The sequence below is a fragment of the Xyrauchen texanus genome, chromosome 1 (assembly GCF_025860055.1).
Source record: "Xyrauchen texanus isolate HMW12.3.18 chromosome 1, RBS_HiC_50CHRs, whole genome shotgun sequence".
Lineage (NCBI taxonomy): Eukaryota > Metazoa > Chordata > Actinopteri > Cypriniformes > Catostomidae > Xyrauchen > Xyrauchen texanus.
This window is the reverse complement of record NC_068276.1, coordinates 58260861-58287129: the sequence shown is the minus strand read 5'-3', so window position 1 is coordinate 58287129 and position 26269 is coordinate 58260861. Positions and strand designations below refer to the sequence as shown.

General features: G+C 39.7%; 2 protein-coding genes across 3 annotated transcripts in view; both read right to left on the bottom strand.

Annotated features, from left to right (window-relative positions):
- LOC127644881 (GRAM domain-containing protein 2A-like) overlaps positions 1–3647 on the bottom strand; it is a 38010-nt gene extending 34363 nt beyond the window's left edge. The window contains exon 1 of the mRNA XM_052128308.1: positions 3472–3647. Coding sequence (XP_051984268.1) covers positions 3472–3581 — 110 coding nt within the window. The 5' untranslated portion in view covers positions 3582–3647. The remainder of the gene's footprint in view (positions 1–3471) is intronic.
- A 1698-nt stretch (positions 3648–5345) lies between these two features.
- LOC127650112 (zinc finger protein 609-like) overlaps positions 5346–26269 on the bottom strand; it is a 79948-nt gene continuing 59024 nt past the window's right edge. The window contains exons 4-9 of one of the 2 annotated variants that reach the window (XM_052135313.1): positions 15411–15498; positions 11844–14151; positions 11001–11325; positions 10075–10431; positions 9151–9229; positions 5346–7716 (exon numbers count right to left, since the gene is read on the bottom strand). In XM_052135313.1, coding sequence (XP_051991273.1) covers positions 9156–9229; positions 10075–10431; positions 11001–11325; positions 11844–14151; positions 15411–15498 — 3152 coding nt within the window. In that variant the 3' untranslated portion in view covers positions 5346–7716; positions 9151–9155. The remainder of the gene's footprint in view (positions 7717–9150; positions 9230–10074; positions 10432–11000; positions 11326–11843; positions 14152–15410; positions 15499–26269) is intronic. The other variant, XM_052135308.1, reaches the window with a different exon arrangement.

Sequence of the window (26269 nt, the reverse complement as noted above, 5' to 3'; positions counted from 1 at the left end):
AAGAGACGCACGCACAAGTGACTGACACTAGATGTTGTAGCCTTTAGCGTCCTCGTTAGCACACCCACCTCCCATGCCGGAGACACCGGTTCGAATCCCGCTCAGAGCAGGTCGAGTGGGACTGGTTATAAAAGCATAATGTTATAAATTTACACTCAATATTTAAAAAAAATTATAAAATAAAAAAATTAGAGATTTACTCTGATAAATAAGGTGGTCTATAATTTAGAGTTAAGAATAATTTAGATGTATTTTTTAATGAAGCTACGGTTTATATAATCTCTAAGTGAGATTATATAAACCGAGGAGTGGTGGTGGCGTAGTGGGCTAAAGCACTTAACTGGTAATCAGAAGGTTGCTGGTTCGATCCCCACAGCCACCACCATTGTGTCCTTGAGCAAGGCACTTTACTCCAGGTTGTTCCGGGGGGATTGTCCCTGTAATAAGTGCACTGTAAGTCGCTTTGGATAAAAGCGTCTGCCAAATGCATAAATGTAAATGTAAATGTAAACCACTCTATAACAATACTAATTCAAATAATCAATCAAATGAACCAAGCAAAGCCATATGTCCGTTCGAAGAGTGAACTACAATCTTAATATGTTGACAGTAAATATTAGCTAGCGCTAGTCTAATGGGTTGAACATACTGTTAGTTTGAAAATTCTGCAGCCTACCTGACAGTGAGGAAATATCCAATCCCTTACTCGACATATCCCATAGAGGTGTGTCAGTGTAACTAAAACATCAGTGCAAAATAATAGCCCAAACTCATAAAAGCGCATATTTTGGGAAAGTTGGCGAATGAAAACGGCCATAAGCGTGAAAGTGTTTTACGATGTGGATTTCTTTTGAGAGCTTAAACGTCAGCAGCATTAGTGGAGTTTAGAGAATCAGGATGGTTAGGAGATCTCAGTGGATTTATCACTGTGTGATCATTGCACACACACTAGAGACTGGTAAAACACCATTCTAACAAACTAAAGAAGTCCAAATAAATAAACCCTTTTTTCTCCATTAATTCATTCTTTTCCCCATAACAGCCACGTATGACAATGGGTCGCAAATTCTTACAGTTAATATCTGATGTTGACATAGGCTTATCTGCATGCATTTAGTGTATAAAGTCTAAAGCAAGAACAGCTGTTAGTGAAAAAGTATGTTCATTTAACATTTTCAAATGATTTAATAAATGTTGATTAATAACACTGCCAGTCCTATGTTGTCATTACTGGAAAAACCAAGTTGTCATTTAAAGATTAGGCTACTTCATTGGGCTCATAACTCAAATATCTATGTTCCTTGAACTTATTTAGCTTAAAAATCTATAGAATTAATATTTTAAGTGTTAATAACTTAACCATTGAGTACAAAATTGAGGCTGTGGGGAATACCCACAATCTCAATTGAATTATTAATTATTGTGAATTATGAATTATTGATGTTTCCTGGGTTAAAGTGAACTTCTGGAGGCATTTAAATAGTTATTAAAAATGTATAGAGGTTTTAGCTCTTTTGTAGTATTATTTACTGTATGTTGATTTGTTGCAAGTAGTTGTATAGTGTGCCGACACCATTAAGGGGCAGTCACACTATACTTCGCACTCCATTCACACCCATTCAAATGCATCCGAACCAAAGTCTTTCTAGCAAGTCAGTCCACTGTCGGCCATCTTTGGAACACTCTGTGGAGGCTATTTTCAGTCATGTCAGTGCAGCTTGTATCTACTTGAATGGGAAAAAGCCAAAATCTCTTAAACAGTTGGTCATGATTACGATCAAAGAACATATTTCAAATCGGCAGTAAAATCTGACAACCCTGTTATCATAAATTGTACTTTTTTACCTCATATTATGCTAAAAACTAAATTTTCTGGGGGGGCCTGGGAAGGTCAGCATGTAAAGATGCTGACTACCACCCCTGGAGTCGTGAGTTTGAATCTAAGGCGTGCTGAGTGACTCCAGCCAGGTCTCCTAAGCAACCAAATTGGCCCGGTTGCTAGGGAGTCACATGTGGTAACCTCCTCGTGGTCGCTATAATGTTGTTCTCGCTCTCAGTGGGGCGTGGCGAGTTGTGCATGGATGCCGCGGAGAATAGCACGAAGCCTCCACACATGCTATGTCTCCATAGAAATGCGCTCAACAAGCCATGTGATAAGATGCGCCACAACAAGAACTTAGAGCACATTGGGAATTGGGCATTCCAACTTTGGGAGAATAGCGGAGAGGAAAAAACCCGCAATTCTCTTGACTTGTAGAGATAATGCACAAGAGCGTTGAGGAGTTGATTGACAGGCGATGTCTGTATCTTAAAGGTGATTGGCTTTCACCTGCAAGGCGGGACTTCCTTTTTACATCCGTTGACCGTTGGCTGCCGTTGGCCGTTGGGTCGTCTCCCATTCATTTTTACTGAAGTGGCCAATCTCTGCTAAATAACCTGATCTGAACGTGAGAGACCTGAAGCACAACCTCATGCAAAGAAATGTACTTTGCTCATTGAAAGTTCAAGTATGGTGAACTCTGAGCAGTGAATCCGTACTGGGTACAGGTTTCCCTTTATGAAGGGTCACAACAACCTTGAGTTGAACACATTCAAAACAGAAGAGATGATAGTGGACTTCAAGACCAAATCAGACAGAAGGAAACTACAACGGACTGTCAGAACTGCTGAGAGGATTATTGGTGCCCCCTTGCCCACCCTCCAAGACCTGTACGTCTCTAGAGTGAGGAAACGTGCAGGTCGAATCCCTCGGGACCCCACACACCCTGCCCACTCCCTTTCTGAACTGTTGCCCTCGGGCAAGTTCTATAGAGCGCTCAATGCCAGGACAACCAGCACAAGAACAGTTTTTACCCTCAGGCAATTTACCACATGAACAATTAAACTCCCCATAGTGCAATAATGTACATATGTAAATTCACTCATATTTAATTCAATAACTGTACACACCCCTACCTTGCACGTATAACTGTGTTATATGTCCTATTTTCTTGTATATTTAATTATACTCTTCCCTTGTTTTATATTCTTTTTTATTGGAGCTGTTATTGTATGAGCTACATTTGCGCCAATGCAATGACTGCAATGCAAAAATCAGAGTTAAATCTACTTGCATCTAGTTAAATAGTTTAGTGGAATAATTACACAAGTTTTGGAGATGCCATTTATCAATTTAATTGAGGGAACAAGTTTACACAATCAATTGAGTATAGCCAACTTAGTGTTTTCAGTGTAATATAAACGCTTATATTACAATGATATGGCATATGAATTATCAACTCAAAATGCATGAAAAGAAATGGGAGCTTTTCTAGACACTCCAAAGACAAATCCCATCAGGTTTTAATAGCTCATAGGTTTAGGGGGGGACACAGTTAGAAAACATGCCAATATGCACTTGAGTAAAGTAGAACTGTAGCAATAACACACAACACTTTTCGGCAGGCTGATAATTGTATTGTAAAGCCTCACCGGTCACGGTTACGACAGGTCCTGGTGCTGTGACCATGGGGGCGTCTCTGTGGCTCGGGCCCCTCCACCGAAGGCCCCTCAGAACTGGCTGCGTATATAGTGCATCCCATATAGAAATCCCAGATGTCCACTGCAAACTTGGTAAGCAGCAAAAGGAAAAGAGTGCTTCTATGCCAGTTAGCTGTCCTTGCAGGATATCAGGGAAAAAGCAATGCCTAAGCTTGTCCCTGCCTCCCTCCCCCTCCCCTCCCAGCAGAGATAATCAGATTTTACATTTACACTCCACAAAATCATCCACACATAATCTGCACTGCTGCATCACGTTGCACACAAACAGCACCTTTAGTCATGGACAGAAAGCTGAAAGGGATTTATGGCGCTTATTGTGCAAATACCCAAATGAATAGAAACAATTACCCTTTCGGACATTTCATTGTCATCCTCTGACAAACAGCCTTATATAATAATACATGGTAAAATACCAGGAATATCAATGGTGAAGCTTTTGCAATCAGCTTAGCTAGAATATTAAAATATATAAATTATCATATGTGAATGCATTTTTTTTTTTTTTTTTTTTTTTTTGCCTTTTAAAAAATATCCAGTTATCACAAGCAATTGGAAAAGACATGAAAACATTTTATTTATTAGATGCGGGAACCAGATAAATTCATTGACTTGTGTATAAAATGTGATAAACTAGATAAAATCTTGCTATTGATATAGCAAGTATATAATAGCTGTATGTATATATATATATATATATATTATATATGTGTGTGTGTATGCACATATGTGTATGTACAAGATTATCCTGGAAGAAAGCTTGCTTCCTTCTGCTCTGACAATGTTATGTAATGTTATGTATGATGTTATGTAAGCCTAATATTGTGTAAACAGTGCCAACCCGCATCTCAGTATAGCATTTTGAGATGCTATTCTTCTAATCACAATTGTACAGAGCGGTTATCTGAGTTACCGTAGACTTTGTTAATTTGAACCAGTCTATCCATTCTCTGTTGACCTCTCATCAACAAGGTGTTTCCGTCCACAGAACTGCCGCTCACTGGATGTTTTTTGTTTCTGGCACCATTCAGAGTAAATTCTAGAGACTGTTATGTGTGAAAATCCCAGAAATACTCAAACCAGCCCATCTGGCACCAACAATCATGCCATGCGATTATCTAATCAGCCAATCGTGTGGCAGCAGTGCATAAAATCATGCAGATACTGGTCAGGAGCTTCAGTTAATGTTCACATCAACCATTAGAATGGGGAAAAAAATGTATCTCAATGATTTGGACTGTGGCATGTTTGTTGGTGCCAGATGGGCTGGTCTGAGTATTTCTGTAACTGCTGATCTCCTGGGATTTTCATACAAAACAGAGTCTTTAATCCGAATGGTGCCAAAAACAAAAACATCCAGTGAGGGGCAGTTCTGTGGATGGAAACGCCTTGATGATGAGAGAGTCAACGGAGAATGGACAGACTGGTTTAAGCTGACAAAGTCTACAGTAACTCGGATAACCGCTCTGTATAATTGTGGTGAGAAGAATATCATCTCACAATGCTATTCTGAAATGGGGTTGGCAACGAGGGGGACCTACACAATATTAGGCAGGTGGTTTAAAAGTTGTGGCTGATCAGTACACACTGTATATACCCACCCACACTCACACCCAAAATATTTTAATATAAGTCAACCCCTGGGACACTAAAGATTACAAAGTTGAAAAAACACCCATATACCAAGCAGACACAAAAAAGGGGCAAAATGCCTCCACCTCTTTAATAAAATGTAAAGAACATTGACCAAAGAACAAACTAAAACATGCTAAAGAGGAGAGCCACACAAGGACAGATGTGATTGTCTCATAAAAAGATTTATTATTTTTTGCCTAAATGTACAAAGGCAAGTTACAGTATTGTATCAAAAAAGAAACGTGGTAATGTACACTTTACATAAGAGAACAGTCCAAGAGCGGAACAGAACAGAAGGGATTGGGTGATACAGGCAAAGAATTATTTCAAACAAAGACATTTAAAAAATGTAAACATCTTTTAAGTACCGGGGGCCTGATACTCGGTGATAAACTGTCTTCGAGGGGCAATGGGATGAAACGCATTAGACAGAGGTGCTAGTCCATCGTATGAAATGACGCAAAGCATGCACAGTGCACTGCTTCCACCTAGTTGACATCAAAGCAGACTAAGCAGCATTTTAAATTAAATTTACAAGTGGCATGTTTCCTGATGGCTGCTAAAAGTCTAACAACCGACAATCGTGAGGATCAAAAATATGTCCCAGATGATGCACATTATATTGTATTGTTCTGATTTATTTGGATTGCAATGCAAGTTTTAGTGTACCATGGTGCTTTAATGCTGTAGCTGCTTTACTTATTGTGACTTCAATATTGAAAAGGAAGTGCATGCACCAAAATGATTATCCAAAAACATGTTTGTCATTGGCCCCTGTCCAACATAGCCTGTTTAAAATCTACCTGCCCAAATCACTCGGGGTAGAATAGGCAGGCAAAACCGCTTGAAATACCTGTGACACTTTCAGGAGAGATTGTAGGATGAGTCTAATTCAAGAGTTTGGAACATGACCACCAGAATGTTAAAAAGCAGCAAGCACTGCGGCAGCAAACCAATACAAAGCTATGGCATTTAAAGCAGTGGAGGAAATAACAACACACCCTAGAAACAGATTTCCAAACAAAAAGTAACAAAGTATAAGAGGATGGTTTCTTGATTGCATTTTTAAAACAGTCCGTCTGTACACCATATACAGACGGCATATAGAGTGTGAATTACCGAGAATCACAACAGTGTTTGGTGCGAAACCGCCGTTCGCTTTGCCTGAGGAGAAAATGTTCAAAGTCACATCTCTAGTGCTATAGTAGACCATGCGGACCAAAAATACACAGAGCATGATGGGCTATGAAAGCATGTTCAGTTCAAATGCTCACTTGGTTTCATTAAGCACGCTGGGAGTTATCAAAACACTTTAACAATAAGTGTCAAGGAATAGAGTGGCCCCATGCAAAGAACGTCAGGACAAGTCGAACGAAACTACTGGGCCTCTGGCGTCACACGCCCAATGGTCACCACATAAGCGTCTCTATAAAAGAACTTACTATACCATGTCACGTTAACAAACACCCATTTTAAGAACCATAGTGACGTCGAGTAAAGATCTGAAATATTCAAATTCAAGTTAAGAAGGATAACCGTGCTGGAATCATAGGCAAAAAGTAAACAGACCCTGATGGTACAGTGCACACCGGACGTCTTATTTCACAAACTGAGGGCTGATTTGAGGGTAAAAAGTCTTGCTTATGGTGTGAATGGTGGGCAATGCTTTGCAAACATATTGAAGACTAACTTCAAAACTGTCTAAATGAGACAAGGACTGACGCTTCTCTCCAGCTCCTGTTGGAGTGATGGAGGCTGTAACTGATGTTTCAGTTGAAGAAATGCCGCACTTAAACAGCATGAAGACCGTCATAACTTAGTAGAGTTCCAGCAGAGTGGTATGACCTACCAGATATTTCAATAATGGTAACAAACCAGAAGTTTAAGACCCAATTAAAAAAAATTTAAAAACAAGCAAACATGGATTTTGTATTTTTCTTTGCACCAAACCATGCTGATGATGTACAAGAGCAGTCTTGAGGCTTGTGGCAATTAGACCCGTTCAGGATCCATTGATAGAAAAACAGATTTATGAGACAATGCTAGAAATTATCTGCAGTTTTCACTTGTGGTATCTAGAGGAAAACAACTCAAAATCCGTGGGTCAAACAGATTGACTTTTTTCAGTGAGGATGCAAACTAAAATAAAAAGGGAATCAACCTTAGTCGTCTCTATTTTCAGTTATTTGAGTTCTTGATTCCCCTCGAGTCCTCATATCTGGCCATGGCCTGCATTGGTAAGGACTATGACTTCAGGCTGTTCATCAGTTCAGTCTCTGAAGTTCCTCACCTGTTCACAGGTATAGTTAAGTGGCCAGCTGGGCTTTAAGCAGGGGTAGGATGGCTTTGAACCTGGTCTCACAGTCTGCAGTGGGGGTATGAGGTACAGATGCTAGGAAAAACATCCATCTGCCACACATTCCGGCAGGAAAAATAAAAATATAGAAACACCAGTCAACTGATGTCTAAATGAACTCCATATTCTTCCCCATGTGATCCAGTCACATGTTTATTTGTAAAGAAGGGTGAGACAATCAGGTTTCCCTAAAAAAACAAGAAAAAACAGAACTGCTTAGAATACAAATGTTTAATTAGTATTTTCCATAAATTAGTCATATGCACATAATAAAAAACCATTTACTGTATATTAGATAGACAGACAAAACTATAGAATGATAGATAGATAGATAGATAGATGGAACGATAGATAGACAGAACAATAGATAGATTGATAGATAGATAGAATGATAGATGGAACGATAGATAAATGGAATGATAGATAATTGGAACGATAGATAGATAGATAGAACGATATATAGATTGATGGAACGATATATAGATGGATAGATAGATAGATGGAACGATAGATAGAACGATAGATAGATAGATGGAACGCTAGATAGATGGAACGATAGATGGAACGATAGATAGATGGAACAATAGATAGATGGAACGATAAATAGAACAATAGATAGAACGATAGATAGATTGATGGAACGATATATAGATGGATAGATAGAACGATAGATAGATGGAACGAAAGAACGATAGATGGAATGATAGATAAATGGAACGATAGATAATTGGAACGATAGATAGATGGAATGATATATAGATGGATAGATAGATAGATAGACGGAACAATAGATAGACAGAACGATAAATAGATAGATGGATGGATAGATAGATGACAGAAAGATAGATAGACAGACAAAACGATAGATAGATAGAAAAGAGTGATGGATATTAAAGAGGTATTGATAAAAATGACAAACAGACAGATTACAAAGAGTGATACATAGAAAAGACACAGACAGATAGAAAGAAAAGAAAGAGTGATACATAGAAAAGACAGACAGACATAAATAATGAAAGAGACAGAGATGGAGAGACAGACCGACAGACAGAATGATAGAACAATAGAATGACAGAATGATAGATAGATAGAATGACAGAACGATAGATAGAAAAGACTGTCAGACAGACAGAACAACAGATAGACAAGCAGGACGATAAAACAGACATAAAGACAGATACAGTTAGACAGATAGATAGACAGACAGACAGACTTTATAACTCTAAATCCAGATTTCAATTGTCTCTTCTGGTGTACTTATAGATTTCTCCACCAGAGGTCAGTACAAGGTGTAATTTGTTAGAAAGGGGCTGTGTCTGTTCTGAAAACACCAGGCTCAATTCAGAAGCTGTTAAATAATCATAATGCTGTGCAACAGATGGAGGTCTGCTGAGCCCTCAATGTCTCTCTGAGAGCTTTTGAAGTGAAGTGCCTCTGAGCTAGAGGAACTGTAAGCACAGCTATCAAAAACAAGCTTCTACATAGAATCACAGATGATTTCCAAGTAGAAATGGCCAAACACATTCACCTACTGCTGTCATCATTGAAACCAAACTGTCATCACTCGCTATGTTCGCCCACAATCCAACGCTCCCACAGAATTTCTATGTGTTTTGTCTTACCATTCTCACCTCCGTGCTGGTGGGTACAGGGAGGGGGCCGAGGCTTGCTGACTGGCAACAATTGCTGACGACGAAAGGCCTGCAATTAAGGAACGTCCAGTAAAGACCTTGTTTATTTCAAGAGTTTTGTTGTGCAATGAAGCTGGCAGAGTTTTGTTGCAGCAATGTTTTCCCCGAAACACATCAGATGAGGCATTTGAAATGCAAGGGTGCATTTTGCATGAAAAAAATGAAGCCTATTTTTGAGACCATTAAGGTTGTTTGCACTGTACTGTAATACTATCTCTGTGGCACTATAAAAATTCCCATTTTCTTTGAGTGATCCATCTCAAAGACAATATTGACTTGACCAATGGCGTGAGTTAGGGGCAGGACTATCTGAATGTTTGTTCAACATCATACGAATGGTCATATTTCCCCACTGTATTTCAAAATAAATAAATAATTATATCTCATTCTCTTTATTTTAATACAGTAATGACAATAATCCATTACAGTTGTTTTTACATTACGATAATGAGAATTGGGTGGGAAATTGTGGTTAATTATGACAAAAATAACGTGACAATGCAAAACACCGGAAAAGTCCTAAAATTGCTTAATTTTTTTTTATGCAAAATATAATTTATCTTTATTTGTGCTTTTGGGGTGAAATATGGCACGCAAAAGACAGCACTTACAAGAAACTAAAATGGTACTACCATATACGTGTAGTACCAAAATACTATGGTATTTCATGTACAATGTAAAATAAGTAACATATAAATACCATGTGACACTTACCAAAAAAGTATCATCACAGTACAAAAAACACCATGGTACATGGAATTTTAGTATCATAGTATATAAAAGTACCATCAATGAGGTTTCATGAGATTCACCCATAACAAACAAGTTTATGTGTAGGAGCCTTAGACTGCTGACCTGTGGCATATGACAGATCGTACTGTCCGGCTACAATAGGATATCCTAGGTGATGGGGTGGCATCATACGTTGGGAGGGAGATAAGCGTGGTCTATCTAATTCTCTCTCCCTCTCTCTTTCTCTCTCCCGGTCTCGGTCCCCAGCTCCCCGCTCCCTTTCATGGGAAGGCTTGTCGGCGACGGTGGGCGATTTGCTCTTGTACTGGTTTGCGTGTTGGTGCAGTATATCCAAGGCTTTGGACTCTGAAGCTGACTTGCTGCTGACTGTGGGGCTGGAGCGTGATTTTTCTCCTTCCTCTCCGCTGCCCATTTTACTGCCGTATGGAGAAAAAGGATATCCGGCTGGTAGATAGGACCCTGAAGGTAAGGAGGAGACCATACAGATGGATTTCAACCTTGTTTCTAATTTATGGGAGTACTTTATAACCTGAAATATACTCTAAGCATGTATGTGAAGCTATTCAAACTTGCTTTCATGGGTTGTTGCATTTCTAAAAAGCATCAGAACATCATAATGCAATGCAAGAAGGGGATGCATTCTCAGTGTTGCCACAAGGGGTGCTATAGTGTGCATTCTAATATGGTCAGTTTTCTCTTCCAGGTCAGCCACTGTCATAGCAGAGCATCACTTTGAAGAGAAACTTGCTGAGCAAGTCAGTCAATCTGTTGAAATGTTTCTAGAACCAGAACCAACGTTTCGAGATGCATTTTTAACAGCTAAAGTTCACTTGATATGGCATCTAAAAAATGCAGTCAAAGAGGTATCTCTAGTGCATGTTTACCAAGGAAAACAATTGAATAACAGACGGTCATAAAAATGCCTTTTGGTGTGAATGGCCCATTAGGTAACATAGGTTGCTTTTTAGGATAGATATGCTATAACACGATACGAAGGTGACCTATTCAGATGAAATCATTAATCTCACCTGGGTAGTTGGGCATCATCACTGAGGACATGCCCCTGTATCCAGGGTGGCCGGGGTCATAGCCTTGCCCAAAAGGATATCCATGCATATAATGCAGGTAGGGCTGGTGCTGTGCCAAGGGAGAGCTGAAAGGCATGTGGGCATTAGGCCGAGGATCTTTCCCTCCACTTCGCTGGTCCTCTGCGATGGGAGGACATAAAGCATCAGTTCCGTCTTTATTCTCATCTTTGGAGCTGTTGTCCTTCAGTCTGGGCCTCTCATCTCTGCCTTTTCTGTCCCGCTCGCGGTCTCGTTCCTCATCTGGTGGTCTCTGACTCTCAGGGTACTGGTGGCCACAGACAGGAAGATGAGGCTATGAGTTATAGTTCTGAAAAGTATTAAGTTAGTCCACCCTCAAGAAGAAATTATAAAGGGTTTCCGAAACGTTATTTCTGACATTCAAAAACATTCAGTACATTCACCTATTACTTTGAAAGGATATTGATAAACCTGCTACTCTAGTAATTTACAACTAGCTGTACACTAGGTCAGTGTTCCCCAACCAGCTAGAGTTGTCCAGGAGTCAAAACCACAAATAAAATGTGGTCATTGCATTTCTACCTACTTTCAAACTTGGCTTGAGAAATGTGATAATTTCGGTCCCTGACGACACTTGTATTTGGCGCAGTCCACTTAAAATAGGTATCTATGTTTCTTGAGTGGCTTGACCAGATGCTGATATTTGGGGCACTCATATCTGAACATAGCATCATTCTACCCCCAACCAACAAAGTTTCCATAGAGAACATTTTAACTTTGCCAAACAAACAGTCATTCATTTTAAGACACATACAATTGCCTCACCTGTCTGTACCACATGGCCTGCTCCATTCCCAGCCTGGCAGACTCTACGCTTGCCTTTGAGTCATTCTTTCCATGATGGCCAGCTTCACTGAGCTTCATTTTAAGCCCCTCAGCTTGTTGGGGCTGCAGCTTGGCCTCCTCCCCTTTAGGGATGATGACTGACTTGACAGGTTCAGAGGAAGAGTCTCTCTGCTTGCCAGGATTCTGTGGCTTTCCCAGATCTGAAAGGCTGGGGGCTTTTGTAAGGCTTGGAGGAACAGGGCCCTTCTGTTTCCAGTCCTCCTTCATGGAGGCTTCCCTGTCCTTCACACCTAAATCAGGCTTCTTTTCAGCAGATCTGTGCTGCTCAGTCATAAGTCTCTGCCTCTCCTCGTACTGTTGCCTGTAGGTTGGATTAGTGTTCATGAGATGGTTGTGATAAACCTGGTCTGGGTATCCGTAAGGGGGGACGTAGTATTGGTTGTAGTAGAGTGGCTGCATGTACATATTGGAGCGCTGCTGGATGACCGAGGCTTGTTGTTGTAGGTGTGGCTGACTTGAAGCGACCTCAGGTTTGCGCTCATCTGGTGCCTCTACCTTTGCCTTTTCTTCTACTGACTCTTGCTCATCCTCCTTTTTCAGTTTCACAGCTTGGCTGTCCGGCACTGGTGCACCAGCAGTGGTACCACCAGGGCTTGAGTTGGCGTAACTGGGAGAATAGTAATTGTCATAGCTAGCATAATACGAGGACTCTTTACTTGATGCCTGTGCAGGAAAGAGTGCCTTCTTTGCGCCATCCCTAATCGACTTATCTTCTGCCTTGCTTTTGACCCCTTCCACTTTGCCTTCACCATCCTCTCCAGCATCAGATATGTCAGAGTATGCAGGACTGTTCGTCTTTACCGAAGAGCTATCAGCCCCGTTCTGGGTGACTACATGGAGAGGAGTGAGGGGCTGCCCGCTGCCATCCACCCGACTGGCCACCCCGATGGATGGACTGGGAGCATTATCCGTGAAACTGTATATCTTATCTGCCTCAGCCTTCATGCTGGCTAGGCGACTTTGATGAGGGTCCGAGGAGCCATTTAGATGACCCTCGCTCCTGCTTCCTGGGTCGGAAGACTCAGAATATGGGCTTTTTCCATCTTCAACCTTTCCACCTTTCCCTGGAAGCTTGGGGCTGTCTGCATCCTTGCCAATATCTTTCTTTTTCTTGTCCTTTTTCTTTTTGTCCTTGGAGTTGCTCAAAGCTGGATTAATTGGTGAGGAGTCCCCAGGTACACCCAGTTTTGACTGAATACCCTTCAGCTGGGGACTCCTGGGAACGCCTTGCAACATGTTGCCCATCCCTGGAGGATGGTTGGGGCTTCCACTACTGAATGATGTCGACTGCAGAGAGTACACCTGCTGAGAGGGCAGGGATGGTGCCATGGGCCTGGAGGACTTGTTCTTCTGGGAAAGCTTGTCAGACTTGGCACCGCTGCTTGGCTTTTTGGACTTCCTGTCCTCCATGCCGTCATTGCTAGTCTCATCGGCAGTAAGGCAAGGCCCATCCTCACAACCCTCCATTAGAGTGCCACAAATTTCTGCTTCAGCATCACCATTCTTCTTCTTTGACTTGGAGCCAAACTTTCCAGGAGAGGGTGATGGACTTTGAGCATCAAACCCTCTCCCTTTAGGTGTAGAAGAGCGTGCTGGTGAAAGAGAGCTTTTTTGTGTAATTGAAGCTCCGTTACAATTTCTGGGCTCTGGGTGAAGAGAAGATTCTTCACCATATTCGCTGTCCCCATCCATTTCCAACTTAATATCATCATCATTATGAGCACGAGCTTGATGGTACTTTAGGCCATTTATGTGCTTGTACTTTTTGTTGCAGTTGGGATGTGGGCAGTCAATCAATACAGGTGAGGAACAGCTTCGGTCTAGAGGAGGAGGAAGTGACTCTGGTTTGATGATGGGAATTGGAAGCGTTGGCATCATTCCACTATTTGAATTTGTACGCATGCGCTTGGTGCCTTTCGAGTCCTCAGAGCTTGAGTTGGGCTCCATGTCTGATGCAGGCTTGTTCTTGCGCTTGCCAGCTGAGGAGGGGCTGGCTTTTATGTCATCCGTGTTACTATTGGGCGGTGTCCTGCGCTCAGACGAGTTCTGGCTGCCACGGCGACCCTTGGTATTGGAACTTGTTCTGGTCTTACTGCTGTTGCTGCCCTTGTTATCCGATGAGTTGTTGCTGTTCTCATTAATTGGGGTGTTGCTGTTGGGTCGCATTCTCTTACCACGGCCGCGCCCATTTCTCATCTCCAGGTCACTTGTGGGAGACTCGCAGAACCTTTAAAAAGAACATTAAAAAGATAATTTATTGGATCTTCTATCAAATATGAGATGTACAAGCCTCATTTTAATGACATTAAACTTATAACAAAAGTAATTATCATTTGGTATTATGCTAAAATAAAGGATAACGAGAGACTACAAATATAAATGAGTTTAAATATAGCTAAAAAGTGATATAGGAACTTGGCATAATATTTTAAAAAAGATTTATCGGAACACAAATACATGCTTTATACAAAACATGCTATTGATATCAGTAAAAGAGTTCATTCAGATCTGCCCAACTTTAATATATAAGTTGACTTTAAGTACAAAGGTTTAAGCATAAAATAACTATAAGATAAATTACATCTTAGATTCAATTTAGATTAGATTCATGTACAAAATAAATAAACTCAGAGAATAAAGAATACTAGAGCTGGCCTATTTACTGTTTTTGGGCCAGAAATAAATACATAATGATGGTCAAATGGATTTCCAAAAATACTGCGATTGCTCTTGCGATAATAAATTGATTAATGATAGTACATTTAAATGTTTAGAGGGGAAGGAAAAAAGTATTGGAACACTGTTTATATTCTTGCATCCATTCAGAGATCACTTAATAGGCTGGGTAATGTGTTAATCTTTAAAGTGTGTCTCATCCCTGAGGGTTATGATTTGATAAAGAGTGATGCACCTGACTTACTGTTAGTCCAGAGGGAGAAAGGGGAACTGATGCGTGGTATAGGAAGGGGGTGACAGTCAGGCAGAGACTGCAGAATAAGATACTGGGGAAGAATACTATTTGTAATAGAAAGTGTTTAGCATTAGCTGTGCCTGTGCCTGAAGACCAAAGCCGGCATTTCTGATCTGCTCGGTACATACAAACATAATGGATGCATACGTATATTACACACTTAAAATAAATATTTTACCGGTGATGCAGAGTGAAGTGCCCAGTTTTGAAGATGCAGAAAGACAGCACAACAAATTCACGACAATAGCAAAATGTCTTAAAAATAGGTCTTGATTCTACAGACCCTCTTGTTGTGTTCGGTTTATGTTTGCATGTAAGTGCAAACATCAAGTTGAATTATTTTAAAATTAATTATTACTGAACTTTTCGATTCATATGTTTAATAACTGCTATGGCAACTTTGGCCATGTATTCCTCAACATTTTTCTTCAATTGAAAAGTGATGCAAAGTGGGGTTGCAACAAGAAAGTACTTCAGTCATATAGATTTGAAATGTTAAAACACACTTTGTATACCTTGGAGGAGCCCAGTCATGGCGGGTACAATCCAAAAGTGTTCCGACGTATGTCTTGTTCCGCCAAGTAACATTGACCACCAGCATACCTGTAGAATATCAAGAGGATGCTAATTATAATACGAGAACACCTCTCCAAAGGCTCAATGGCACATTTCTACTGTAGAGTTCAAACTTCAGTTGTGATTCAATTCGTGAGCTCTCTGTATCTAGCTCCTTCTCCACCCCTCTTATTCCCAGTATTTCACAGATGCCTCAACTCCCAATTCAATAGTTCAAAAATAGTTTTTTTTAAGGCCAGCACTCTCAAAGCAGCACTCCTATTTTTCCGTTCGATTCATGATTAAAGCAGATAATAGCTGTAAGGAGAGTCGGTTCTGGGAGGAAAATTGTTTGATGATGTCCTCAATTTGACTTTGCAGTAGTGTGAGCCGCCTCTGACTCAGGAAATGCATAGTGATTGTGTGAAAACAGCTGAAGTAAATGAAAAGGCTTGGCAGTGGTTCAGAGCTTTCACAACAGTATATTGTTCAGGTAAGAGCAGGACATTTCAGTAATTTGCACTACTGTAATAGCAGGGAAAATCAATATGGAACTGCAATTACATGCCCTTAGTGGTGCATGAGAGGCAGAATAATGTTGGGTATCCTTGATATGCCTTCAGTCAGTGTACATTGTCAGTCTAGTCATAATAAATTGGCTAACAAATGTGTTTCTGATGCAGCTCCAGGATGTTATGTTTTTGTAGAATTACTGAATGTTCAAATAGACAGCGCGATGATAAGCCCAGGGTTTCCCAAATGGGGAAGTAATCATTTACATCACACGTAAAATGTGAAATAAATAATAAGCACATGAGATAATGCTGTTTTTGGAACATTTTAAACAAGTCAACGTCTCCAGAATCTATGCAGAAACGTTCCAGCCTCACTTATTGCCAAACACAGCAAATGCAATCATTCCCTGGACTATCAAAATAAAAAAAATACACAAACCCTCTTGTCTTTTTTCCACCATCCCTAACACCAGTGTGGACATCAGCGTGTGAGAGCTGAATTCATGACTGTTCCTTTGAAAAATGTCGGTGGAGTTCAGAGGAGCACATTAGCGGAGGCCCCATCCTATTTCACTTGCAGTCATTAGTGGTGCTCCGCCCACCAGTCTGAACCCGGGCTAAATGAGGCTAAATGGCCGGCATTTCACCTCTAATGCCCTTCTGAAGCCAGAGTGGAACAAACAGAAGCCTGGCAAGCATGCAGCTGTGCTCTTATACACCATTAACAACAGCTCTATTAGAGTTAAAAGGCTACACCGGCTCTACAGAGATCTGTTTTATGTGCTGTACTAGTGGGGTTTGATATCATTTATATCAATACATAATGCACAGACAGTAGAATATGGTCAGTGAAAGAAATGAACTTAAAATACTTTCTAAAAATACAAATCATTTTAAATTAAAAATGAAATCTTTGCTTAAAAAATGAATAAATCATACAATAGTACGAAATAAGAGACACATTTGATTGATGTATTTATAAGACATATGGATCTATTTCAGGGTCTGAAATTAATATTGGCCCAGGCCAAAAAAAAAAAAAAGACAAAAAATGCCCCCAAAATTTTAAATGTAGGGGCAAATTAGACAAACCATAAAAATAAATATTTTTTTTTATTTCTTTTTTTATGATGTATCATATTAAAGGTCAATATCCTCCTAAGGACCAGTAATTAATTTTTGTATAAGATATTTGTTATTAATTTTTTTCTTAGCTGATATGCTACAATAATAAATCTTGGGGTATTATCAGAGGACTCCCTGGGCTTTTCAGAGAAACCAAATATTTGAGGGTTTGGCCATGACAACTTCCTCTCCTTGATCTATAAATAAGGATTGAAATGTATCACAGTTCAATTTCGCACATTAAATACAATATGAATAAAATAAAATAAATAAGTTATCGTATTATTTTATGCAACAAACACTATATTGACATTAAAAAAGGGAAATTGTAAAACTTGATGATGTCATAATAGTTTGCGATGTAAAATAATGAGATATTTATAATGACAGAGTAGGCTGCATATATGAAAATACACAGAAATATTAGATCACACTTTTATAAGTCAGAAAAAAATTATAAGTCAGAATTTTCAAAGGTCTATGATTCTTTCTTTTTTTAATAGTAGGCATGAATGTAATGTAATGGTAAATATATCTGAAGTGGTGGTGGCGTAGTGGGCTAAAGCACATAACTGTTAATCAGAAGGTTGCTGGTTAGATCCCCACAGCCACCACCATTGTGTCCTTGAGCAAGACACTTAACTCCAGGTTGCTCCGGGGGGATTGTCCCTGTAATAAGTGCACTGTAAGTCGCTTTGGATAAAAGCGTCTGCTAAATGCATAAATGTAAGAGATATACCTCAAAGGCCTGTTTTATCATATTTGATGCATGCAATTTCAACTTGCTTTTTCAATAAAATACTTTACAAAATTTTAACCAAGCACAAGTTGCATATGAATGTCTTTTCAAAATATAGCACAATATCAAACCCAATGTCATTTATTTTTAAAGAATGATAGCACTTTATCATAAAGTAGTTTGTAGTTTTTGAATAATTGGTTGTCACTTTAGTGGAACATGTCCATAGTCCTTCATACAACTGACTTACATCCACTAAAAAACAACCCGACACCATTTGATTAAATGGCATGGAGAAGTGTACATTTCTTTTGTTTGCAAATGACACTTGGTTTGATGCAACTCAATTCATACATTTTAAGTGTGGCCACTGTATATACACTGTATGTACACACTGATCTAATGGCATGATGAAGTGGCACTGGAAAGAAGGCTGCATCAGGATACTGGCATATGAGCCCTGCTGTCTGGCACGGTTATGTTTGCTGGCACTGAGCCCTTCATAGTCTGTGGGTGAGGGCTTTCTAGGCTCCACTTCAAGAGCAATAAACTTTCAGAAGATTTAGGGCTGACATTTGGAGGCATCAGCATGCACGGCTTGTGTGAGTGGATGCCACAGCAACACGACCCTGCTCTGCTTCCAGTGTCCCGTCGAGAGGATTTGTGTCAGATTGATGACTCGAAATATTGCTCAAATCTGCCTCTGACTGTTTCATCATGAACTGAAAGCTGTCTTTCCTTACCTTCCTGCCATTCGGGGATCCACGCGATTGGCTGAAACACGGATTATAACAAAAATCATGATTTATTTATTATTACTACACTGAATATTACATTTTACTTTTTAGTAGAAATATATTTACGTTGCTATTTCTTAAATGCCATCTGCTTTTATTTTGGCATGTAACCAATAGAAGTTTGTATGTTTTAAATGACACCTTCACCCCTCCAGATAAAGAGGTTTGACAAATGTGCTTATTAAACAAAAAATGCTGCAATTTAATTATGTAAATACAATATATAGTCTGCAAGTCCTGTGTGCTTCAAAGTGAATGAGAGCTCTGCTCAATTATCTACACACATGAGTGCACGTGATACTCAAGATGGTGTTTTTCGGTGCATGAGCAGCTGGCTTCATGCATTCACCTTGAATCGTGCAGCATATGCAAATAAATTGTTAATAATTGTGCATTCATTACTACATCACAAATGTGTCAAATTCTGTGACATTACTCGTTTTATAGTTAATTACGTTTTCATGACTGGATTCGGCGATTCAGTTCTTGTTTTTCACATCACGGAGATTAGGGATATTAATGATTAATCGATTAATTGTTGTTAATAATTTGATTAAGCTCATTGATCATTGATTAATTAATTTCAGGGCAAATGTGTTGAGTTATCAGCAGATGTTAACAAGGCTGTTAATATTAGTGCCCAACCCATTTATCTCTATTAGCCTTCACGGATATATCCGTATCGGTGTATAGGTTTAGCGATATGCACAGACATTAAAACCTTTTTTCAGAACTTAAAATGCAGAAAACAATGCTTGAATTCGTGTCATAATGTAGTTTGTCCTGCAGAGCATGCTCCGACTCCATTGTTTACAGAGCTGGGCTGACGGTGGCTCTGCAGACAGTGTGGAGTTAAGCGGTGCGGTGTTAAGCTGTGTCTTCTCGGTAAGTTGCTAGTTTGTGAAATACATACTGGAAAGTTAATAAAAAATTATCCCATCATTTTCCCTTTTCAATATAACTAATATAATGTTAACCCTGTCCCTGACAACCATGTCACTCATGTTTATCACATCTGTTTGATATGTTAGCCAGCTATAATTTATCAGTGCAGTCAGTAACGTAGCAGATTAAAAGGTAAACATCAGATCATCTTTTTGCAGCTCAGCAGACGGTGCGGTGGTGGATTGTGTCTGTTGAGTGTTGATTTCACGCTGTGCTGTTACCTAGATGGTGAGATGCAATTCTGGAAATTAAATAAACAACGTCCATCTTTTACTCTCCGTGACAACGAGCTTATAGCTAACTAGCTAACCATGTAGCTGCTTTCCTACCTTGTCAGCTGAGTGGAAGCAAATGTGTAAACATGCATTCACCTTTTGTTCAGTATACTCAGTTTGGTACCCCCTTCAACCGAACAATTCCAGTCATGGCATTTATAAAATGTCATATTTAAAAGTCTGGTTTTCCACCATTAAAAGTTTCTCCTGAGCTTGTACAGCACAATACAGTGCAACACCGCTGACGTTGTTTTACTCTTGTCTCGGCGGGTGTAAATGCTTCTTGTTTTGCAACCTGCCCCTAATTGACTGGGAGTATTAAAACAGTCATCATGTGACTGATACTAAACAGTACTGATTTTATTTAGCTATTTGTTGTATTTACATTTATTCTTTATTTTAATAGTCAGCATTTGACTGCTCCTAAACATACAGTAATGATTTTATTAAGCTATTTATTGTATTTTTATTTATTCTTTATTTATTCTTTATTTTCTCAGTGTTCAATTCTAGAATTTGTTGACCATGCATAATAATGATGTCAAATATTCTTAGATAAAAATATTTATTTATGAAAGCAGCCTTCTGAGTAGCTTTGCATAGTCATATCGCTGCAAAATTGGTGCACAATACACATAGAAGTTCAGTTTTCATTCCAGCTCAAAAATGAACTGTATCGGCCACCACATCGGTAATCTATGAATTTCCCCTCTAAGTTCGGTATCGGTCTCAAAACTCCCATATCGGTCGGGCTCTAGTTAATATGGTCACCCATACTCTGTGATAATGTGTAAAAGTACAACATGAAAACAAGCAGACTGCTGGTGTCCTTGTTTCATCGTAACCTACAATTACATCAGTGTTCACCGGGAAAGCACATTTAGCTCATATCTCACTATCACAGTATTTTTTGTAGGTTACTGTGTTTATGCAGCGTGTTATGATTTGACATAATTTCAAATAAAAAAGTCAAAATGTCCAAAATAGTCCACAGTGCAAATCGAAGTTTTAATGAACTCAAATATGTATATAGTTATATATCTTGTATACAAATCGTATACACTATTCAAGGGGTCTCGGTCTGCTTGTTTGGTGCGCACCAATGTTCGGATGGCAGCGTTTACACTTGTTCAAATGAACCGCACTAACAGAGCAATCGCACCAGAGTTCCTTTTAATCGAACCAAACCTGCCATGTGTGAACGCACCCTCAAACTGAATGTTCAGGATCATTTCTTTTTTCATTACAAGCAAAAATGTGGCTTCTCTCTAGTTGAACAAAAGCATTTTTTCCCCTTTTTTAGCATTTCACGATAGAAAGAAACCATATGAGAAAATGCGTACCGGTTGTCCAATTTATTCCGGCAGGTCACAATGGGGCAAAAAGGCAAAGTAGTCTTTTAGTCCTGGTCACAATGTGTCTAAAGATTAAAGAAATCATTTTTGTTAAAAGAAATAACAACAGAAGGTTGTTTTGAGTACAATTCCTAATTATTATTTTTTTTTAAATAAAGGTGGCAAGGGAGCCCCACACCTGGGGTAAAAGGCCCCCAGTGGAGTTATATTGATATAGTGTACATGCAATAGTTATAGGGCACAATCTGTCAACTTAGGCAAACACTTGCTTTTTATTAGTAACAAATTAATATAATACGTATTCAAAATAACCATGAGCACATCATTTATTATTCATTTCAATCACATTTGACATGTCATGGCATCTCAAGTATTCGATAAACAAATTCAGTCAATGTGAGCCCACTTTGAACAGTCTTCATAACATATCTACTCGCCCTACTTAAGAAAAACAATGTGTTTGATGGGGGGGGGGTTTAACACCTGCAACAAGGGGACTTTTTACCCAAAATACTATCCTTTCACTTATTGGACAGTTATTGCAATTTTTTTTATACAAATCACTTTGAACAAGACTGAAAATGAAAATTTGTCTAAATCAACTTTTAGACATCACACGCAATGATCTCAAGGAAGAGGAACATTTTGCAGTTCATAGTGCCAAACAGGTGTTTGGGAAAGTGCTGTGGTAGATTGTGATGCTATTTAGTGTTTTGGGAGGAAATAAAATTAAAGGAGCCTTTAACCCCATTGTACCCTATATCAATTTCACCAGAATATCGCCCACCCCAACTACATGCTCTGTGAATTTATTGGCAATAGAAAAGAAGTGCATGGCAAGCAATGACATGCTGCCAACTCTGTCGACATATGTATTGAAGTTTCAAAACAACAGCAATGAGAACGAAAATAAATATAACACGCAGGCAGTGTTAGGACTTCAGAAATCAGCCTTATGAGAAGTGTGGGTGGACTGTCTGATGCATAGAAAAAAGAGCAGTACAGCAGAATGACATCTCAAAGTGTTTGAAAGACGCAATCTTGCTGTTCTACTTTCCACCCACAACAAGTGTCACCTCTATACAGATCTGCCCAACACCACGATGAGAAAATATAATATGCATCAAAAGATGAGCTGCACACCAGCGGAACCAGCTCTCAGTTATTGCCCCATTCACACTGACGTTATTGCTCTGTTTGCTTGAGCATCCTGACCAGCCCGACACAACAACATTGGCACAACCAGTGACTTGAGTTTGGGACACAACTTTCTTTTTGTTTGGGAAACCAGTTTGAAAAGAATCATGATATTGCAATGCATTTTGGTGATGCCAATTGTGCAGAAATTACACACTTCAACATTAAGTGAGTGTGGGATTGGTGGTCTGTGAAAGGCCACATAAACAACCTTGTTTTTCCCTCTTGACCTTTCAGCTGTGCTCTCGCTCCATTTCACTCACTCACACGCAACACACACACACACACACACACACACACACACACAAGTGACCTACAGTGGCAGAGTGAATAACACACACTGTGCCCATGGCGAGGTGAATAGAAAACACTTAGACAACTTGTGTGCTGTGAATGCTAATGAGGCAGCTCTCTTTATGCGGTGGCACCTCAAGGATGGCAGCAGGCAGAGTGTGGGTAGCTTGTATTCACAGCCTGCCCAGATTCTAGATATGCTCTCAGTTAAGGAATTGGGGAGATTTTTCAGTCTATATATATATATATATAAAAAACAATAGAACTGTTTGAGCGAACAACCAAAAAAGAAAACAACAGACAGAAAGAACGATAGAACAATAGAATGACCGATAGATAAATACAATGACGGATAGAAGGATAGATAGCTAGAATGATAGAATGACAGACAGAGCAACAGTTAGAGCAAACAACCGGCAGAACAATAGATAAATAGAACAACTGATAGAATGATAGAATGACAACTAGAACAAACAACAGAAAGACAATTAGAATGTCAGAACGAACGATAAAATGACCAACAGAACGATAGATGTGACTGCAGATAGATAAAACTAATAAACGACTCAACTAATGACCAATAGAATGATAGATGCAACAACATAGAATGCCCTATAGACAGAACGAACGACAGATAGAATGAGAAATGAGCAATAGAATAATCAACAGAATGAAAAATTGATTTTACTGAACAATAGAGGGATAGATATATCAACCGATGGGACGACCAATAAATACAACGACACATAGAATAACAGAACACCTGATCGTTTGACTGACACATAGAATTACTGACAGATAGATCTATAGAGAGATGGAATGATAAAATGATGGATAGATAGAACAAACAACTGATGAATGACAGAGAGAACGACAAATCGAGTGGTAGAACGACCAACAGAATAATAGATAGAACGACAGAGCAACAGATAGAACGACTGATATACAGAACGACTGATGGGACGACTGATATACAGAACGACTGATATACAGAACGACTGATGGGACGATTGATATACAGAACGACTGATATACAGAACGACTGATGGGACGACTGCTATACAGAACGACTGATATACAGAAGGACTGATGGGACGACTGATATACAGAACGACTGATATACAGAACGACTGATATACAGAACGACTGATGGGACGACTGATATACAGAACGACTGATATACAGAACGACTGATATACAGAACGACTGATGGGACGACTGATATACAGAACGACTGATGGGACGACTGATATACAGAACGACTGATATACAGAAGGACTGATGGGACGACTGATATACAGAACGACTGATATACAGAACAACTGATATACAGATCGACTGATGGGACGACTGATATACAGAACGACTGATATACAGAACGACTGATGGGACGACTGATATACAGAACGACTGATATACAGAACGACTGATGGGACGACTGATATACAGAACGACTGATATACAGAACGACTGATGGGACGACTGATATACAGAACGACTGATATACAGAACGACTGATATACAGAACGACTGATGGGACGACTGATATACAGAACGACTGATGGGACGACTGATATACAGAACGACTGATGGGACGACTGATATACAGAACGACTGATATACAGAACGACTGATGGGACGACTGATATACAGAACGACTGATATACAGAACGACTGATGGGACAACTGATATACGGAACGACTGATATACAGAACGACTGATATACAGAACGACTGATATACAGAACGACTGATATACAGAACGACTGATGGGACGACTGATATACAGAACGACTGATGGGACGACTGATATACAGAACGACTGATATACAGAACGACTGATGGGACGACTGATATACAGAACGACTGATATACAGAACGACTGATATACAGAACGACTGATGGGACGACTGATATACAGAACGACTGATATACAGAACGACTGATGGGACGACTGATATACAGAACGACTGATATACAGAACGACTGATATACAGAACGACTGATGGAACGACTGATATACGGAATGACTGATATACAGAACGACTGATATACAGAACGACTGATATACAGAACGACTGATGGGACGACTGATATACAGAACGACTGATATACAGAACGACTGATATACAGAACGACTGATGGGACGACTGATATACAGAACGACTGATATACAGAACGACTGATGGGACGACTGATATACAGAACGACTGATATACAGAACGACTAATATACAGAACGACTAATATACAGAACGACTGATGGAACGACTGATATACGGAATGACTGATATACAGAACGACTGATATACAGAACGACTGATATACAGAACGACTGATGGGACGACTGATATACAGAACGACTGATATACAGAACGACTGATGGGACGACTGATATACAGAACGACTGATATACAGAACGACTAATGGAACGACTGATATACAGAACGACTGATATACAGAACGACTGATGGAACGACTGATATACAGAACGACTGATGGGACGACTGATATACAGAACGACTGATATACAGAACGACTGATATACAGAACGACTGATGGGACGACTGATATACAGAACGACTGATATACAGAACGACTGATGGGACGACTGATATACAGAACGACTGATATACAGAACGACTAATGGAACGACTGATATACAGAACGACTGATATACAGAACGACTGATGGAACGACTGATATACAGAACGACTGATGGGACGACTGATATACAGAACGACTGATGGGACGACTGATATACAGAACGACTGATGGGACGACTGATATACAGAACGACTGATATACAGAACGACTGATGGGACGACTGATATACAGAACGACTGATGGGACGACTGATATACAGAACGACTGATGGGACGACTGATATACAGAACGACTGATATACAGAACGACTGATGGAACGAATGATATACAGAACGACTGATATACAGAACGACTGATATACAGAACGACTGATGGAACGACTGATATACAGAACGACTGATGGGACGACTGATATACAGAACGATTGATGGGACGACTGATATACAGAACGACTGATATACAGAACGACTGATATACAGAACGACTGATGGGACGACTGCTATACAGAACGACTGATATACAGAACGACTGATGGAACGACTGATATACAGAACGACTGATATACAGAACGACTGATGGGACGACTGATATACAGAACGACTGATATACAGAACGACTGATGGGACGACTGATATACAGAACGACTGATATACAGAACGACTGATGGAACGACTGATATACAGAACGACTGATGGGACGACTGATATACAGAACGACTGATATACAGAACGACTGATATACAGAACGACTGATGGGACGACTGATATACAGAACGACTGATATACAGAACAACTGATATACAGAATGACTGATATACAGAACGACTGATGGGACGACTGATATACAGAACGACTGATGGGACGACTGATATATAGAACGACTGATGGGACGACTGATATACAGAACGACTGATATACAGAACGACTGATATACAGAACAAACAACTGATGAATGACAGAGAGAACGACAAA